General features: G+C 35.1%; 2 protein-coding genes across 5 annotated transcripts in view; one reads left to right on the forward strand and one right to left on the reverse strand.

Moving 5' to 3' along the window:
- Window positions 1-3,181, reverse strand: part of LOC124630203 — a 151,149-nt gene extending 147,968 nt beyond the window's left edge. The window contains exon 1 of the mRNA XM_047163947.1: window positions 2,547-3,181. The gene's annotated coding sequence lies outside the window, so the exon portion shown is untranslated. The remainder of the gene's footprint in view (window positions 1-2,546) is intronic.
- A 5,473-nt stretch (window positions 3,182-8,654) lies between these two features.
- Window positions 8,655-19,536, forward strand: LOC124630629 (ras-related protein Rab-3). Of its 4 annotated transcripts, none has more exons than XM_047164593.1 (7): window positions 8,655-8,826; window positions 8,928-9,145; window positions 12,214-12,314; window positions 13,894-14,011; window positions 15,488-15,606; window positions 16,406-16,577; window positions 16,854-19,536. In XM_047164593.1, exons 3-7 carry the CDS (start codon window positions 12,214-12,216, stop codon window positions 16,998-17,000), a joined length of 657 nt encoding a protein of 218 aa, XP_047020549.1. In that variant the 5' UTR covers window positions 8,655-8,826; window positions 8,928-9,145; the 3' UTR covers window positions 17,001-19,536. The 4 variants fall into 4 exon arrangements, with proteins under 4 accessions (XP_047020549.1, XP_047020550.1, XP_047020551.1 ...); XM_047164594.1 differs by having other exon boundaries at window positions 8,659-8,826; window positions 8,905-9,145; XM_047164595.1 differs by lacking the exons at window positions 8,655-8,826; window positions 8,928-9,145 and adding an exon at window positions 11,768-12,142 and having other exon boundaries at window positions 12,197-12,314.
- The last annotated feature ends 941 nt before the right edge of the window (window positions 19,537-20,477 follow it).

Raw genomic sequence — 20,477 nt, forward strand, 5'->3', positions numbered from 1 at the left:
AACTAAAAGGAATTGGTTTTGTGTTCGAATGCGAGTACATGTTACTTCTTTGTTTGAGTGGGTATAGGTCAATTTATTTATCAGAAGCTACTTATGTAAATTAAAGCGGGCTTTTCAATACAACTGATTCATGTCATTTTGTCGGCTCCCATGAGAAAGTCTTTCAGACAAACCTTTGAACCCTTCAGTATTGTGTCTTACTAAAATAGGTACAAATAAACCTCGATATTATGAAAGTAAATAGAGTTGTCTATGATGTTCATTGAAGCTCCAGTTATACTCAATACATTCCACAAATGATCTGAATAGTTAAAGGATTTATCGAGAAACTTCAAGGAATGCATCGGTATTTTTTAATTTCAGATCCGTTGACTGTCTTCAGAACTTTGAATGTGTATCATGATTCACTTGGGAACTGGAAATGCTTTTATCGCGAGCTCGGAAGATGGAGAACATTTTAAAAAGTATGCTAATTCGAATACGATAGAAAGTGGTGTAGGTACGGTTACCAAAAATTTAAGCTCGGTGTTATTTTCAAAGGTAATAGAAAGATAAGGCTTCAATATTTTTCATTAATGTAGATGAATAGTAATCAGAAACAGGCATTGTACATTAAAATTAATCTTACATTTATTTCAAATTCAATGGATTTATTTATAATAATGTACCATTCATTAATTTCAGAGTCCTAACAACGACATTGTGCTATTCTTTGAAGTGTTTCAACAAAATGTTACTTATTTTTGTAGGCGCATGGAGATTGTCCTTTTTCAAACAATGTGAAGGTTAGCAAAAGAAATGAGACTCATTACTCGCTCGCTATCCGAGAACGTCTAATTGGCACATTATGTTTTTTTTTTTTTATTAAAAATTAACGCAGTTTGTGTAAAAATAAACAAGCCATATTTCGTTTTTGTTTTTTGACGAAACCTCGGAGGTAAAATTTTGATTAAAGTGAAAATTGCTGTCTGGATAAAAATTACTTACATTTTGCTGATGTAAGTAATATTTAGGTATTCTTAACTGTGATTGGATTGTTTCGTAGGTCCAGTGACCAAAAAGTGCTGTCGACTTTAATCGGTAGAACCTAGTAAAATAAAATTATTGTATGTTGTCATCCATTAATTTTAAGTTTAAGCTTTGAATCACGATTTGGTGCCAGCTAATAAGGATTAAATCGTTTCATTTCTTCAAGCCTTTCCAAACGTCTAATTTGTTTCAGGGACCCAGGGTTTTGTCGTAAATGTCCTGGATGATTCGGCTGATAAATTCAATCGATGATCACTTTTTTAAATCATAGGTAATTTTCTCAGGAGTAACTTACATCAAATTTTTATAATATTAATTTGTTTGTATGAAGGGTACCTAAGTAGGTAACGTTGTAATGTTTACTAATTTTCAAAAGCGATCCTTTAGCAAGTAATTTATGATATGTAATATCGTTATCGTTACTAGTATGTGAATATTTCAAAGACCCACAAACATAATTTATGTCTGATTTATATGTACGTTAGCCATTTAAACTATAATTATTTCAGCCCTACGTGACATTTAATTTGAATAGCCATAAACTGTTCTAGCTAATGTGCGTCGGCTGATGTCTAACCTCAGTCTATTCGGCTATTGTTGTCTATTCAGCCTGTTGTCGCCAATGTATTTATAAATTCGCTGAATTCTGTCAGTGCGATTCTAATACATACATGTATAGCTTTTACCGTCTTTTGAAATATTTGCAATTTTCGTAATGGATACGAAACAGAACATGAAAAACGTACCAACATCAATACATTTGTATTATAAAAGTTTCCCGGAAACCATTTTATTTTCAAATGGAATAACGTCCGAGGTTTAAATTAATCCTAGTTAAAATTCTTTAAAATGTTTTTAATAAATGCTTTTATAGAAAAAAAGGTGGAGAGTAGAAGTATTCACGTAAATGAATGTACCGCTTACGCTTTTAAAGCCGCAGAAGGCGTTTGGCATTATAAAATTATTTTATAAATATCCCACGATGTCATTGGACTTGGCACAAGGCGACTAGATAGGTATTACGATCACTATATAAAACACCTACTTACGTGTATTGTATGTACACGCTTCGTTACAACACATAATAATCCTCTTAACGAATACTCAAAAACAATGTCGAAAATCAGTTTTCAATAGTTATGACCTGGTTTTCGTTTCTGTTCGTTTGTCCTCATTTTTGAAAAATAGTCGTTGAGTACTGGCACTTGCGCGAAAACAACTTTATTTTAAGATACAATTGTAAAATTTTGACTTCCGTGGAAAATGGTCGTGGAGTATTTACGATCATGTATGCAGAGGCTCGTGGGCAGTCATTAAAGGTTTAATTGAATCGTGTAGCCAGCCACTTGCTCACAGTTCAACTGCACTTCGTTAGGCTTTGCATGGATTCAATACTTGATCATAAATTGGTTGGGTTTAGGAACTTTGGGTATATTGCTTTATTGTTCTTGTGCAGTCTGCACGATTGAACTTTTATAAGGATGGTGCAAGGGTGTACAAATAAATAACATACTCACCAATTTAATAATGAATAGCCGCAGGATATGATGATTATAATTTACAAAATACACTAACACACCCACTAATTACTATTTATAGTAGAACTAATCTATTGATAACACACTTAATAGTTTGTCTTTCAACACTTCTAATTTAGATATTTAAAACGCACACTAATATTATATTTATTTAAATGTCTTTGGTCATATTGGCTTAATGTTCTAGAGGGTAGTTTTACGAAGGATAAAAATAATGTCCAAAACGATTTGTAAAACAGTGTAAATAGTTCATAAACCGCGTGTAAACTTTTCAAAGGTTGCAATCAGAAAATTTCAGTCGTTTCTTGTGTATAAATAGGTTCCGATATAATTTTACTCTGAGAAGCATTTTTGAATAATAAAACAACTTTGAAGCGGGTTTTTCTAGTGGGATATGACGGTCACTAAGAGTTTTGGAAAGTCGACAAAAGTTCTCGCAAGTGACTTTTCATTGTCATTTTAAGCTCGGAGGATTCGTTCGATGATTGTGGCGTGGGTTTTATTGGGTGCTAAGGAGGTGATTATAAAATAAAGTGTGAGTTCGCTTGGTCGATCGTAGTCCATGGGTTGGTGCGCGAGCGAGCGCGGGTGCGCGGCGGGCGGCGGGCGCGCGGTTCGACGACGGACTGGCGTGTCGCGCGGCTCGCTCCCGTGCGCCCTGGCCCACAACCCTGGCTGACATGCACTCCACTCAGCCGACAACGACATGCAAACTCCGTGCAATTTCAAAAGGCCGCCGTATTTTTGTTCTGTCGCCAATACTTAGTACAACTCATTAGCCTAGTTAAATCAAATAATATTTAATCCTTGTTGTTTTACTTGCAAAATATGTAAACTGCTCTTATAAAGTTTATTTGTAGGCCACTGAATTTAAAGATAAAAGGATGTAAAGTAGTTCTGCCAAAATATGAACGGAGTTCTCAATGGTTAAGAGGAAATATCCGGAGGGTTAATCGTTATCATACACTTTTATATTTGTTTATGAGAGTATTCGTTTTAGGTAAGTTATGATAACGGGTAATCATTAGGTACACCCACGTATGGATCAATACTGTTATAAAATATTATGGACATAGAATGTAAGTGTATAAAATATGTACTTACCTAATGGCTAATGTATTTATTTGTAATGAGTTTTCATAACTATTTTCTATTACCGAAGCATCAACTTCCATTGACGTGATTTATTCTGTTTATAACCTAATAAAATTTTCAATGAACATGTTAAACACAGGATAGGAAACACGGTCGTCTGCACTTTAGTGATCGTAAAAGTAAATCCTGCAGTAGCAATTATATCTCTCTGACTACGAGTGATAGGAAAGCTGTCTACGCCAGCAGTTATAAATAGTGACTTTTCAATTTTAATTCATGCTCTTCTTACGTGCCAGTTTTCCTTATTCCAAAAAAGTTGGTATATTTAGCTTTTGCAAATATTTCCTTGTCTCAACAACTGAACTGACAACTGAATACCGTCACTCTGCTATATTTTTCTTGATATACACACAAACGTAAATATGCACGTTTGTGCAAACGTGCAGGCGGTTTCTGTTCGTTCATCTTCATAGTCGAACAACGTAGTGTAGTAGTAAACATGTAGGTAGTGATCAGACGAGAGGCTGAAACTCAGGAGGGGCTCGACGCAGCCTAAGAGTTTTCATTTAGACATTTTCAGAAAGTAGGTATCCATCCTACTTAAGATTTCCGATATACTTCAATATTAATTCCGATGTAAATCCATAAAATAATCGATTCAATATCGGCACGAGTGAATCCAATTTCACATAAGTCATGGCTTCATCAACGCCATTTTCACAGCATTACACACGTTTCATTTTATTACGAACATCTGACAATCCACGACTGAAGGATGATATATTGAGAGCATTAGGATCGAATACTTTTTGAGTCACTGATATCTCAAAATTCTGAATGTAGAGCGCAGACAATGATGATTTTAAAATGAGATTTAGATGACACATTTCATCTTTTCTAATACCAGGCAAAGTTTTTTATGCTTGCGACAGGATGGTTGAATATAGTCACTAGTCATTCTGATTTATAAGAGTATCGCTCTAAAAACGTAATGGAATAATCTCACTTTTATTACACTTGTCATTAAACTAATTTCGATCAAGAACGCCTACAAATGAAACGAGTTAATTTGACATAAATTGCAGCGAAGTGATGCGCTATTTCAAAATAATTTTCGGAAGGAAGGTGTTGGAAAAATTGAGTATGCGCAAGAGTTGACGTGTCGCGTGGTGACGTCACGGCTGTCGACGTGCCGTCTATTCTCGTCCACGACATTTCCGCGCCCGCGTCGCTCAACGCACGCGCAAACGCGACAAACACCAGAAATATTTGACGACATTCAAAGGTCAATTTCACAAACAACTTGTGTCAGGTGGTTATTTTTCTTAGCGTGGTAACTAGTCGAATGCCTGATAAAACTGCAAGCTTGCTAAATGTTACGAACATTTCCTACAAAGTTACAAACAACAAGTTTATGTCATATCTCGTTTACAGTTTATTTTCAGGTAGTTAAGTACCTGAAAGTAAATAGTTGCTATTTACTTGTCATACGTGGTTAAATGGTGATACTAATCTTTGCATAGTAATCTTATTTCCTCGTAAGGTGTGAGATTACTAAGTTTTAACGGTTGTTTCATAAAAAAAACCTACTAAAGTTTAAAAACTAAATAACAATACATTTAAAATAAACTTGTTAATTAAGCCCTTGACCCAAGAAAGTAAGTGAAATAAATTATAAAGTTACAAAGACAGTAAAGTACTTTTTAATTGGCTATGATGACAGGTTATCTATACTAATATTATAAAGCTGAAGAGTTTGTTTAATTTGTTTGAACGCGCTAATCTCGGGAACTACTGGTCCGATTTGAACAATTCTTTCGGTGTTAGATAGCCCATTTATCGAGAAAGGCTACTTTTTATCCGGGTTCGTGCAGAGGTTCCCACGGGATGCGGGTGAAATCGCTAGAAATAAACCGCTGATTAAAAATCACATAAAGCGCTATCTAGTAACACGAACTGGAACTACATACGCTACTAAAAAGTAGGGCGTAGCACATTGCTACGAGGATGCGCTACGGAAATATTTTTTGTAGAACTCGCTTTATTTTTATTACAGAATCATCTAATAGATGGCGTGCTCAGTTACAAAAGCGATAATAAAAATTCTATATAACAACTTTATTAAGTAAACTGAAAACCAGGTACGGTGAAACGAGAACAACTGGCATATTTTTCATTGAATGTACTATTTACTTTAAACGCAATCGTTTGATTTTCATAAATTTTTCGGATGGCAAACTAATTGGAATGTTTGATTGGAATATTTGCCGAGTGGAATAGAGTTTTAGAGAGTGAATGTTCTAATTGAATAAACTATATTGGAATACTAGTACTGCTTTTATTGCAATTGCAAAGACTAATGAAAAAGGCAAAAATAAATATATATACGTTCAAACATTGTTTAAAATAAATGTTGCTAAGTCGAATTGTTGTTAGGCGATTATTACACTGCCCCGCATGATGCAGCGTAGTGCGTGGATGCGTTTTTTTCTGTTGCTTGTAAGGTGATCTTCACACTGCCCCGCATCACGCTGCATCTTGCGTGTCGACGCACCTACGCGCGTTCCTGCGGGAGTGCAGATCTGCAGCATCGTGCGGGTTTTTTGCGCACTCACGCGCGTAGGTGCGTTTTGTAAATTCACGCACGGCGGCTCTCATCGAGTTCCATTTTCAAATATACAAGTCACGCCCATTCAAAATCACGCGCGGCACTGCGGGATTCAGTGTGCCATACCTTGCGTCGTGGATGCATTTTCAGTGTGTTGGACTATGCGTGTTTTCCATACAAACGGAGATATTTACAAGCAACGGAAAAAAACGCATCCACGCGCTACGCTGCATCATGCGGGGCAGTGTGATAATCGCCTTATTGTACTCGTTTTATGTTACTGAGATTTTTCTGAAAACTCAAGGCAAAGTTACCCACTTCCGTAGAGGAAATGTTTTCAGGTAAAAATGGCTCTCTCTTCTTTGTTAGCCAAACGGATCAAAGAATAGAACTTGATACTGGTAAAATGAATATATGTAGGTAGATTTGACATTGGATTGAGATATAAGTAACTAACTTGCAAAGTATACAGAAGTTTAGAACGAACAGATAAGTTTCTAGTTTAAATTTAAAAATTGTAATGCTCTTGTCTCTTCTCACTCCCTTTAATCATACTATTGACATTTATTTATTTATTTAAAATTGTATGTACACAGATACACACACAGAATACAGACAAGAAGAAAAATAGAACACATAGTACATAGGTACAGCTTATTTCATGATAGGGCTGCCATCTCGAATTTCGCCAAACCCGGACAAAGATTAAAAAAAACCCGGACATTTGACGTAAATCGCATTTTTTCCCCGGACTCTTACACCGAATGAGGTTAGTGTTTTGTATCATAATGCCGATAAATACGGAAATACAGTTAGGTGCTTTCTTACATGAAAAGTGTCCGGGTTTTCCCCGGACGCTTTTTGAAAACCCGCCCGGACGTTCCCCGGACGGGGTCAAAACGAGGACAAATCCGGGGAAACCCGGACGGATGGCAGCCCTATTTCATGAGAAATCTCTTCCAACAGGCTACATTTTAAACCATGCTTTAAAAATGTATTAGTACCTAATAATGTAAGTGTAAGTAAAACGATGATTCAGAAACATATACCTAGAACCTTGCTGCTCTTGCTCTTGCTGGTAACATCTTGACAATATAAGCATTCAAAATGGACGATGTCGATTTATTTCCGACGCTGGCTGTGACGGCCACGTGACGTTATGAGAAAAGGAAGTAAATGCTTATTTTTGGATGTAACTTATATAATAGTAGGACTTTCGTCCTCCGTGAGTAAGACCTTTAAAAAAAATATTAAACACCAAAGAATGAAGCGTGCCCTTGTTCTTCTATTTTCTCCTGCAAAGACGTGGGTTGATGATTCCATACAATAAATAATCATTAATTAGCTCTTAAAGGTTTTGGTATCTGACTTTGTAATTCTCTTGTTCATTGATTGCTCTTAATTAACATCGTTCTGGTCTTAGGGAAAAGTTATAAGTAAGTAGAATATTTTAACTAAAAATGGATACGTTTATTGACATTCTTTCACTCAAGTTAACCAGATACAAAAAATAATCTACAATAATTAAATTATCTTTATATTATATAATGCAATCTATTGAAGAAACAAGCTGTAGATTGTCATACAATATTGTCATGCAAGATTCCTCACTTCTAAAAATTATATTTTACTTACACAGTTTGAAAATGATCTTGAAAGATTTACAAACCGACCAAATACCCAGATTACATGATCAATGTATGAGCCTCGATGTAGGTAATTGGGTCAACCGGGGGTCAAGGCTCCTAACAAGGGTTGTTTGACAGATTATTCTCTCCCAAGCCTTGCTTTATTTATTTATAACCATACGAGTAAAATACCTTAAAATATCGAATTATATTTTGATATGACATTGTTCACACAACAAGAAAATATTGTCGTCTTCTGTTTGTACCAAATATGTAATATACATACTCGTACGTCTCGTACGCTTCCCTAACACTAACTTATGAGAAAACTGGAGATAATTCGAATAACTGTCAAGACTGGGAGGCTTGTGATCCAAAAATAGCTCCTGAACATCACGAGGACAGCTTTGTGCTTATGTAAAATAAGTACCTACAACGGTTTTGCTTGTATTTGTAACACGATTATACAAGCGAAGTTCTGGAGTGTTGCCTTCCGTACTTATGTAGATTTATTTACGAGGATAAGATTCAAGATTTCCTCAATTCAATCAAACTCGTAACAAGGGAGCTTTATTTCATCATGATAATCCTGAACTGCCAGTGTTATATAAGTATATTAAATTGTGATAATTTTTTCAGATTCGTGGCAATAAAAACAGATTTGTTTGTGTGTAGAGTTTTGACAGGCTGCGCGGGCAGCGTGCGCGCGCACATCCCCGCCATCTTGGCTTTCCATCCCATTCCCATTTCAATAGACGAGGGAGCTCGTAACAGCTGTGAGCGCGAAACACAGCACATCCCTATATTAGGGGTTACTTTTTTAAACAGTTGAATTAAGAAAAAGGACTTCTAAACGAACAGTTACAAGGTTTATGACACAAGAGGAGGAACACACGTACAGTTCACAATAGTGTCGACGATTAAAACAGTGAGTTACGAAATAACATTACCAAATTATCGATTTTGTATGTTTCAAATCGACAAACCTGGTGGTACCGTAGTTGAGGGTGTTTGTTCATATTGTTTTAGACAGATAATCGAGTGTTGCATAGTCTGCAAACTAGCGGAGGAAAATCGATAAAAGTATAACTTGCACCCGCTGTTGTTGCGTGGTGTGAATGTAAAGAGAGATAGCTACAGCAACGTGTCCCCCGTAAAGTAGCTTGAAGTCGTTCGACCGATAAAAATAATAGTGATAGGCGCCCCTGACGTCCCTCACTCGGTTGATACACGAAGACTGATAAAAGGTGCGTATCCATACTTTTTATAATTTTAATTGTTATCTCCTAACACTTACTACAGCTGTCACTGATTTAAATGTGTATTGATTAGTTTTATTGTGTACCTTAATATATAAACCATTAATTTAAGCTTTAGTTATTAATATTAAAACATTTCAGCAAAAAAAAAAAATATAATCGTGTTACATAAATACACGTTAACAAAATTGATGGTTCCGAGAAACAAATCGTCCTTAGGGAGTACGTTTTGGCAGGGAGGCACGTAGGCGTTCAGATCTTCATACATAAACTACCTCGAGGCTATAACACAAAGTAAACTGCTATCATATTTATTTATTATTATATTTTGAATTTGTGGCGTAATTTATTTTCAGTTAGATATAAGATAATACTATATTGTACAAATAGATCCGAGTTGCTTGATTTCTATATACTATGTCAAGCAGTAAATGAATAATAATGATACCTAAAACTGCTCTGTAACTAACCACACAGACATTAAAAAGTATTTAAGTTTTAAGGGAGTCAACTTTTTATCCTAGCTCACCATAAATGAGTCATTATACTTGAGATTTGGCAGGAATCCTGTGAACTTTAACCCAGCCAGTCGTAGGGTCAAAAAAATAGGTCATTGTTGTTATAGATTTTGTATAAGCGATATTCTTTTAACGAAGTATAATAACAAGGTACCAAAGATGCCTAGAGCTAGTTGAACTGTTTTTATTTGACTAGATACGCCTTTGTACCCTCATTAGGAGAATTCGAATAAATATCGAATAACAAGCTTATTTTATAGATACACGTGGAACCGCTTTACCAGGAAAGCCTGTGGCTTTTGTTACCCTCTGGTTTTTACAAGTTATTCAATGGAAGGTGCTTTAGAACAAGAGTTTATAACTTATAACAGAAGGTCGTAACTTCCTTTATTGGTTTTCTCGCATTGCCTTACAATAACGGGTATATGACTAAGAGTAATAAACAGTAAGATTCTATTGAATAATTTAACTTGCTATGCCAAACCTATGCATATGAGGAGTGAAAAAAAGTACCCATTATAATATTCTTTGAGTACTGATTTTACTAGCAGAAAATGGAGTCTTTCAGTAAAAGACTGCCATATATGCTACATTTTAGAACTGGTCTACATCTCGAAATTTACTACTAGATGAAAAATTATTCGTGATATGTAGGACAGACATTAATAGACTTGATTTGTACTCTTTGCCAGTCGCTCGAATGGCTCTTTAAGACTAGACTTACGGAGGATCCGTGAGGACGTGGTCAATTTTTCTCAGGGCCGCGTGATAGGTATGCCCGTGGGTATGCCTAAGTATCCACATGAAAAATACACTCGGTACTTTACTAGCGTAAGTGGCTACAAACAGTATTAACACATCATGAATTTATACCTCCCAACCACGAAGTAAAAGCTGTGAATAAAATATCTATGGTTACCTACGTACATTCGTATTACGTACATAACTCCACTGGGCTGCTACAAACTTTCAATGTAGAATCTGATTTATCTCGCTGAAGTATGCTCGGGGAAATTTGTTCTAGATTATTCGAGATATTTGTTATTTACTACATTTTGCTCGCGTATTCCCGACTTAGGGATATTTTCTTCATATATTCGTGCGAAACTAGGTGACCTGGCGAGTGATAATGGTTCATTTATGGAACTTAAATTTATATTATGTAAGCACTACTTAATGTCCTATAAAGTTTAATGTCCCAATGTACACAACAGGGCACTTTCGTCAAATATACTGTTAAGTTTTCGATAATGTGTTTATAACTACACCCAAGCAGTATTGTAAACTTGTTGAAAGTTGAAGACTGATTTAAGTAAATCAGGGATTCCATCTACTACAATGCTTAAATTTCGAACATTAACAGACAATAAATTGGGCTAACGGTTCACTTGAAGAGATATTTGAAAAGATATTCCTGTCCTTGTTGAAGTAAATAAACCTTAAGTGGAACAAGTGAAATGCTGAAGGCTTTAATTGAGTAGTGTACACAGCAAAGGACCACCCACGCGTCATCCTATTGATGTCATAACGGGGAGTTAATAGACGGAGATGAAATCATCTCGATATAGCGTAGTTGGCGACACCCCGCCTTCAATAAAACCCTCACTTATTTGAATATTAGGTAAAGCTTCGAGGTACGTTGAAAGACGTAACTAAACCGAAGATACTTGAATCATGGATGCACAACTTCTCTTCGAAACTTGTACGTGGAAGAGCTTGAAAAATGAACTTTATTTAATCAGCAACTGTCTATCCTCTGTCGGGTTTTCTGGTCCATTCTGCTTTGTGTTCGGATTTCTTTTTAATTTGCAGCTAATTCTGGTGCGTCCTTATTTCCTACGGCACTAATTGGCACACACAACCAATTAGTGTACTGAAATTCCGAAGTATTTTGAATGACCCAATTATTTCAGTGCTGCATGAATGAAAAAATAAAGCCATGAAATACCGATATCTAGCAAATTGACTGCTCCATATCAAGCACAATCAACTTTAAATTATGCTTATCAACGCATTCTGTGTCTGTGTCTAGGACACACTAAAATTGCCCTATCGGTAGGATGTGACGATACGGTGGTATTATCTAAAAGTCATTTTAGTTTCCCGGCTTCGAATAATTTAATGGTTCTAATCAAACTAAAACAAACGGTACTGCTATAGAAATTAAGTTTGATTTTGCTTTCCGTCGATATAACTGATAAGACTTTTCGATGACTCGGAACAATGTTAAGCTAATGTGGGCTTACTTGCGTGTTAGTGCCTATTGTTGCAAAGTCGAGTTTTGCTAATCAATACTACGTATGGGATACATATCGCGTTTTGCATTTGCGATATATTTTGTTAGTGCAATATAGCTGTTCGAGTGTGTTAGTTGTGACAGTAGACCCTTTTTATATTTAATTGCTTTATAATGGAGACTATTCACGAAAATTCTAATAACACAAGCATAGACGATGATGCTGACGAAGTAATATTTTCTATAACTAAGTTAAACATGTGTATGTTGACGTTGAAATAAAAGGTTGTTTTGTACTACAGATGACTGGAGATGCGAAATGGCAGAAGGACGCGGCCGATCAGAACTTCGATTACATGTTCAAGCTGCTCATCATAGGAAACAGTTCCGTAGGAAAGACTAGGTACGTATCACTCTTCAATCAGTTTTGAACCCTTTTTAGTTGATTGGTTAGCTATAGTAAACTTTGGGTGAGACTGTGCCCAGGACCGTTTGTATGGATCACATCATTCTATTTCTCCTATATTCATATAATATCTATCAAGTACGAAGTGTTATACTTCACTTAAACTGTCTAATCGAAGATGATAACAAATTCGTGAGGTATACTATTTAAATATATTCAAATTAAAAAAGAAAAAAACATTAACGGCCAGTTTTTTCATCAAAAGTAAAAGTCAAAGTAATGTCTAAAGTAAAAGTAACGGTCAAATTCGTTTTTTCAAGGCTAAAGTGACAGCAAAACTAATAGAAAAAATGAATTTGACCGTTACTTTTGCTTATATCGGGTGTGTCGTTCATAATCACATTAAATGAAATGCGTTAATATACTGGTTAATATATGTCGATTAACACAAAGATAAAAGAAAAATACGTAAAATAAAAAAAATGTTTTTTTCAAACAAAGTAAATGGAATAAAAATGTGCAAAAATTAGAACAACATATAAAAGTCAGTCATTACAAACAACTGAAATTCTCCCTTGAGAACTGACAGCTGTCAACTGATCAAAACATACGATACTCCTAACTTTATCTCTGCTTTACACATGATGTTGTAAATTATAAAAACGAAAAATGACTCCTGTGGTTAAAACCACTGAATGGATTAGGTTATTTTTTTTACAATTCGTCATAGAATATCATAAAGTATAAAGTATATATAAAGTATATGCGATATGATTTAATGTGATTGTGAACGACACACCCGATATTACTTTGACTTTTACTTTGGCTTTTACTTTTGATGAAGAAACTGGCTGTAAGAAGATAACTAACTAAACATAAACGAGTTCCAAATAAAACCTCTTTCACAAAATGGTTTTAATGGTCTCTAAACACAATAAAAAATTACGCAACAGTTTCTAAATTTAACTCGTTAATTATGACATTTATTTTCAAATTAGGGTGCTCTAAAACAAACCACCATCAAACAATGCACGGTTTATAAAAAACTCATTATTTTGTACTGCGTACAATATCACTTGGGTGTAAAGAGTCCTTTGATAGCACTCTTCCCGAACCTATTGTTTTGTACGAACCAAGATATTTATAGCTACAGCCGGTTTTTTCTTATACTCATTGGGCTATTCTGAAAACGGTCGTGCTTATCGGACGCAAAAGTTTTAAAATATGGCGGAACTGCTAAGTCTTTAAGGTCACTTTTATGAGTTTGTTAATAATTACTTTCGTGTTCCTCGAAGTAAAAGTATAGGAACATGTTTCGATTTTTAAAGTTAACTATTTTACAAAGAAATGTGTAGCACACATTGCTATGCATGCTATTTCTATACCTATACATATTTATAGTTTTTTAGCTCATAGTGTAGAAGTAGACCGTGCAGGATTGACAAGAAAGAGGTCATTGATGTGTATTCAAGCTTCATACCATCTCAACTCTCTAATCTAAATAAAATACGCCTTTAAATATATATAGAGCTGAAGTAATACTATGCAATATAGATCAATACATTTATAATTCCAGCTTCTTATTCCGTTACGCGGACGACTCGTTCACTTCAGCCTTCGTCTCCACCGTGGGTATCGACTTCAAGGTGAAGACTGTCTTCCGTCACGACAAACGCGTCAAACTACAGATATGGGTGAGTACTATTCATTGCTTGATTACAGGACCCGCATGAGCTATCGATTTCACAATTATCTATAGGAAAATGTAGGGCTTAAAGAGCATTGCACTGCTCAGTTTATGAACCTTTATTGAAATAGAAATAATGGAAGTGTCTACTCTTTTATAAAAATGAGCTGTAATTTAACAGCAAAACCATGCTCTCATTGTGAAAAGACTGCTACTAATTTTCCTGAAAATTTCCTGGAAGTTATTATTATTATATCGAAATAAATAATCAATCAGTAAATGTGAAATTACATACCATAGCTAATATCAAAATTGAAAAGCGTGGTAAAAGCTTTTAGTAGCAAACCACAATTACGCAGTGGCATATAACAACAGTGTGACCATAATTGCCTATGAGCACGTAACTTAGAAAAAGTGGTCACTTTATGAGGCAGAAATAGAAAATGTCGGAGATAAAACGTGTACTACATACGACATGGGACATAATAAAAACTGGACCTCAAATGATACACTTTATTTTAATTATATCATAGATACAAAATTAGACCGACGCCCTATATATAAGGCTGCTGCGCGCTTGTCCCATAGACTTATCGTGGTACTGGTACACAAAGGGCTCCAGAAATAACACGGTTGGTTTAGATCAGTAAGAATCTGGCACTCACGTTGCAGTAGCCTTATGAAAAAATGCCTTATTAATTTAATTGGTTTTATTAAATTGTTGAAAGATTTTTTTTTTTTAATAAATTATCTTCATACATCATCCAATTACTGCAATTTTTTTAACCAAGATTCAGTAGCCAATCCAGAACTACATTACGTGTCGTAAATATAACATAAGGGCTGCAATAAAAGATTTAGCAGTTACCGTCCTATTACGGCCGAGCCTCATTGAGCCGTTTTCCCCAATTGCCACTTACCTTATAGAGGATCATTGCTAATTAGTCACTCTCTTTCCCTTTCATTTATTGGATTAGGGAGGCTACTAAAACACCACAAGTCGAAACATGTGGTGTGTGTATTTATGTGATGAGTTTTGTGTCGGAAGCGCTTCACGAGACAGTAATGAAATCTTGTCGAGTGCCTTTTGTACGAAGTTAAATTGAAATATAAGGAGTACCTACTGAAGTAATATTTCGATATCGGATCTAGGGCGGTTACAATGAATGGGGTACTTTTATGTTTTAAATGAAGCTTTTTTAATGTTTTGAATAACAATCGTAGGTGTAGCGAAAATATTAATTTTTACATTGAAAATAATAGTTATCGAAAATTTAATCCCAAATTGTCTTGTGCGGATGACCTACTTATAAAGGAACAGTTTATGCATAATATTTTGTGACATAGACATGAGAAAATCACATCATCATAAATAATGACTAATTTTCATAAGCCAGATTTAGAATTTTCCACTTCAATAATAAGAACAGAGTCCCCATGCATTCCTATTATTCCGAGTATGTATGTATACCTTTTCTTGCAGGACACCGCAGGACAAGAACGCTACCGCACGATCACCACAGCATACTACAGAGGCGCCATGGGCTTCATCCTAATGTATGATATAACTAACGAGGAGAGCTTCAATAGCGTCCAAGATTGGTAAGTTACCTACAGAAGTATTTCAGGGTTGCCAGTTTTTTTCTCAGGATTTGCCAATATTTGGTAGGTATACAGATAATATTATCAGAAATTGATTTTGTGCCCAAATCAAGAGTCTATTGCTTTGTATTTCCAAGGATTTGAAAATAGAAAAATCATTACAAAATATAAATAACCGCATGTCTTACCACCTCCCCATCAAAATAGTCACGGAAAAGGCCGTGTCTTAAAACAGTTGACTTTTCTTTGACTTTCATAAAATATATACTATTGAATTCCTCATAAAAGAAAATTGTGAAGTGTGCCCAAACTTTCCTCAATTTCCGCAGGATGTCATGTCAATATTTACACCTACTCAAGGTTTCTATAGTACGCTCTGTTCGCTGCGATTGTTCAACTTGTTTCTGCCTTTTCAGTTCGCTAGTTGAGATTTTTCATGCTCGAGGGCTTTTTGTTTAGAAATAATATTTTTAGTCAGCTTCTATATGATTCTTGTAAAGAACAATATCTCTCTAACATCTGAATAGAGAACCTCTTCTTTTGTTTATAAAAAGAGCACAGAGGAGTCTGGATCTTTTTAGAAATGTACATCTGGTACATTTGTATTTTATTTAAAAATATTCTGCTCCGATCACTAATGGAATTTGGATAGGGACAGTAGGAGGATGATACCTTAGTATCCATAATTTTAAGGTGACTGATAGAAATAAGGTAACCCAGGCATATCCAGGATAACAAATGACTACGTGCAAAAATGTTACTTACTGCGTATAAAGATTTTCCTTCTTGTGTTTTCCAGGGTGACACAAATAAAGACGTACTCATGGGACAACGCGCAAGTGATCCTGGTGGGCAACAAGTGCGACATGGAGGAGGAACGCGTGGTCAGCACCGAGCGCGGCATGCAACTGGCTGAGCAACTCGGCGTGGAGTTCTATGAGACTAGTGCCAAGGAGAACATATACGTTAAGGTAAGACTTTATACACCCATAAAAGGCAGCCATATGCTTTACTTACCCAGTTATTTTAAAGGAGCACCAACCTATGTACTGCAATTGTGATGATCTCTTTAGAATGAAGTTAAAACATAATTTTAAGGGTGGTGTAAAACAAGTCTTTGTTAAAAAAACTGCTTCAAGAATATATCTAAGTAACAAGCCATATGTCCAATTTCTATAATTACGAAGTGGTACAAAGGTTGATGAAAGTGTTACAAAGCTTAAACATTTTGGCTTTCATTCTTGTAGGCTGTATTCGAGCGACTGGTGGACATAATCTGCGACAAGATGTCGGAGAGCCTGGACTCGGAGCCAGCGATGTTGGCGGGTGGCGCTCGTGGCCAGCGCCTCACAGAACAGCCCCAAGGCAGCTCCACCACCAACTGTAACTGTTAACTATACCCAGCAGTATTGCACTTTTTATTACTCTTTATTTTCTAGAAAATTTCTTTTTCAAACCGGGGTCGTTTCTTCCGAAAGCATTTAATTTATTAGGAAAGTCTCTTCGCAGCTGTCTTTTGTTTTATGTTACGTTATTTCGTATTTTAAAATTTTAAGTAAGTTCTAGTATGAAGATTGGCGAACCCCGAGTATACTTATAACAAAAGTATCTCAACCAATTGATGAGTTTTATAAATTGTACTCTCTAGTTACTTGTTACGATTTCAAGCATAAATTTTAATTTAAGTAACAAAAATTGAATAATTGTTAAAACATGTGTAACAATAAAAATATGTATTAGTATTATTAAATCTATAGGTGTTAGTTAGCTATCTACGTATTGCGAGCTGGAGTAGGGATCTGATACTTCTTTAGCTGTTAAATTTTATCTTTAATGAATTTGTGTCGTGGATTCGTTACATAAATGAATTGAAATCGTAAATGTGTTTAACCTTTATTTTGTTTTCGTTATCATTAAGATATTATTTAAAGTATTCAAGATTTACAACGAGATATTTTAATAAGGATTAAACTTCATGATAGTTATATCCAATTAATTATTACGCGCGATTATGAGTTCAAAAATATACCTTTCCCAAAATATAATGTTTGGACCAAAGACAGATTTTACTATTTATTTACAAAAAAGTTCAGAAGGCGCAAATATGTTTAGTTAAAATTAAAATATAATAATGTGTAATACGTTTGGTGTTTGCGTTCATACGTAGGTGAATGTTTTCCGCCTTTACATTGCTTCATATTCTCTTTGTGAATGTATCGCGACTACACTTAAATAGAATTGTTACTTCATTATTAGTAGATTATAATTGATCAATGTTCGTTGTTATACTTTGGCGTAATCTTGAAGTTGACGTTATCTTCGGTACATAACTTCATATTGCTTCAATACCCCTCGGCCTGAATATAAAAGTTCGACTAAATCAGGTATAATCTATATTACCTAAAGTGTTTGTAAATACGTTTACCAAAATGTATAAATAAATAATTGTATAGTATTATATCTACCTACATATAAATCTGTTTGTATTCTTGTTACCTCCTATGCTATGTTAATATATAACTATAGGTGTTTATTTCAATCACTATGTTAGGAGTAAGTAAGGAACATTTTACAGTTTTAGTTCGATCGCATCACTCGGGTAGCGACCCTACGTAATCGACTAACTATTAAAAGTATTCATAGTGACGGCCGTGAATGGGCAGCACTATATCTATTTATCTGTAGACGACATAGACAATACAATTTATATCAAATTCTGTTGGAACATGAGCACATTATTTTTTTAGAATCTAATTATTAGGTAAATTAATTAAGATATAACGTGTCGATGTCTATTCGATGGAATATAAACTTATATACGTACACAATTTTATTACAATAATAATAAATCTAAATCAGTGACTCGTAAGTTCATCGCTTCGGAACGTAATAGTCCCTATTCGAAAAGTCTATGAAAACTACTTAAGACGCCAAATTTATTCATATGAATCTTATATATCGGAACCTACAATTGTATTGTACTATAAGTAACTACTTTGATGATGATATTTTGATGGAATTTGTCCCTAGACTTTGTAATAGGAAGCTTACCTTCGCTCATGCTGCATTTCAATTAATTGCAATATACTTAGAAGCTCTTATTGAGAATTGCTTTATTTCAATAACCTTGAATTTATATTAATCAAATTAGCAGATTTATTAATAAAATGAGTATAAGAAGTCAATTTGACGAAATCAATTAAGAGCATTCTGTGGACCCAAAGTCACTTGATATAGAATTGTGTTAAAACTAAACGAGGAATGTATAAAAGTTATCTAGGGCATGGGAAACGCACCACGATATTTACGTGATTCCATTGTATTCAAATTCTGGAGCATAGAGTATGGTAAAATCTCAATTTTCTATAGAATAGTTAACAATTTTGAAACACTGCCGACCAGTCAAGAATTGAGGCTGGTTTGTAACTCCTATGAAAAAAATGTCTTATGATATAAAACGTCTTCAAGAAGCATGTATGCACTACCTCACAGATAAATGATATAGTATTATCGCATCCCCGAATATTGGTAACCAAGTATTGTAGGAAAATGCGTGTCCCATGTCTACTGAATATATACTGGAAAGTGTAGGTAGAGGTATTTGTAACTAGCAGTGTGTATGAGCCCAGTAAGGCGCGGCGAGGCATATCGTAGTGACAGGCTTTAGTAGTATATGTTTAGCATTTTGCGTAGAATCCTAACACTGTTTTTATACTTATTTTCTAATACACAGGCGTTTGAATGGAGCAGCAAATACATTCGATGTTCTTCATGTCATTACAAAATGTTGGCTCACAATACTGAAATTGTAATCGACTAGCTGTATTGGTAAATGTATGTTATAAATTATTGTTGTGTGTTAATAAAGGAATTATTTAAAGATACACCCATGTAAAAGATTCACGAATATAATATATATATTACAAAATATTATATCTGGTATTATTTCGTAATGTAGGTCTACTCCCATTCCTTTCAGTGTTAGTAAACTTTCCATCCCTGAACCTGATCCCAAATGTGAAGAAGAAACCAATGTGCTATGGTATTTTACATTGATCTATGTGATGACAACACTGTATTTTCACACACTTTATAGCCTACATAGTTTATACTGCTGTATACCGAGATGCTAAAAGTCGTGGTGGCCTAGTGGACAAAGAACCAACCTCTCGAGTATGAGGGCGCGGGTTCGATTCCAGGTCAGGCAAGTACCAATGCAACTTTTCTAAGTTTGTATGTACTTTCTAAGTATATCTTAGACACCAATGACTGTGTTTCGGATGGCACGTTAAACTGTAGGTCCCGGCTGTCATTAAACATCCTTGGCAGTCGTTACGGGTAGTCAGAAGCCAGAAAGTCTGACACCAGTCTAACCAAGGGGTATCGGGTTGCCCGGGTAACTGGGTTGAGGAGGTCAGATAGGCAGTCGCTTCTTGTAAAGCACTGGTACTCAGCTGAATCCGGTTAGACTGGAAACCGACCCCAACATAGTTTGGGAAATGGCTCGGAGGATGATGATACCGAGATGCTATAATTTGCACACTATGTTTTCACACTGTAGGTACCTACGCAGGTTCAAAACTTTAAAATACCTAGACACCGATGTGTATCTAATTTCAAACCTAAAATCTTAACCTCTGGACATACATATACCTAACAAAAGCTACAAGTATCATGTAGTAACTACACATTCTATTTTCACAGAACTGAAATCATTTTTAGTTTAGAAATGCGCCAGCTATCGTAAAACTTAAAATATGTTTGTTAGAGTTAATTCATATTCTATTGAACAATATACATTCGGTTTTCAAAACAGCATTACTGTAGTTCTATTATTTTTCATGAAACGACCACAGATGGCGTTGATGTCA

The sequence above is a fragment of the Helicoverpa zea genome, chromosome 5 (genome assembly GCF_022581195.2).
Source record: "Helicoverpa zea isolate HzStark_Cry1AcR chromosome 5, ilHelZeax1.1, whole genome shotgun sequence".
NCBI classification, from domain to species: domain Eukaryota; kingdom Metazoa; phylum Arthropoda; class Insecta; order Lepidoptera; family Noctuidae; genus Helicoverpa; species Helicoverpa zea.

Coding starts and splice junctions, on each gene's coding strand:
- LOC124630629 (XM_047164592.1), top strand. CDS start 12,086: ATGGAGACTATTCACGAAAATTCTAATAACACAAGCATAGACGATGAT. Junction 12,143..12,213: donor TAGACGATGATGCTGACGAA/GTAATATTTTCT, acceptor TTTGTACTACAG/ATGACTGGAGATGCGAAATG. Junction 12,315..13,893: donor AGTTCCGTAGGAAAGACTAG/GTACGTATCACT, acceptor TTATAATTCCAG/CTTCTTATTCCGTTACGCGG.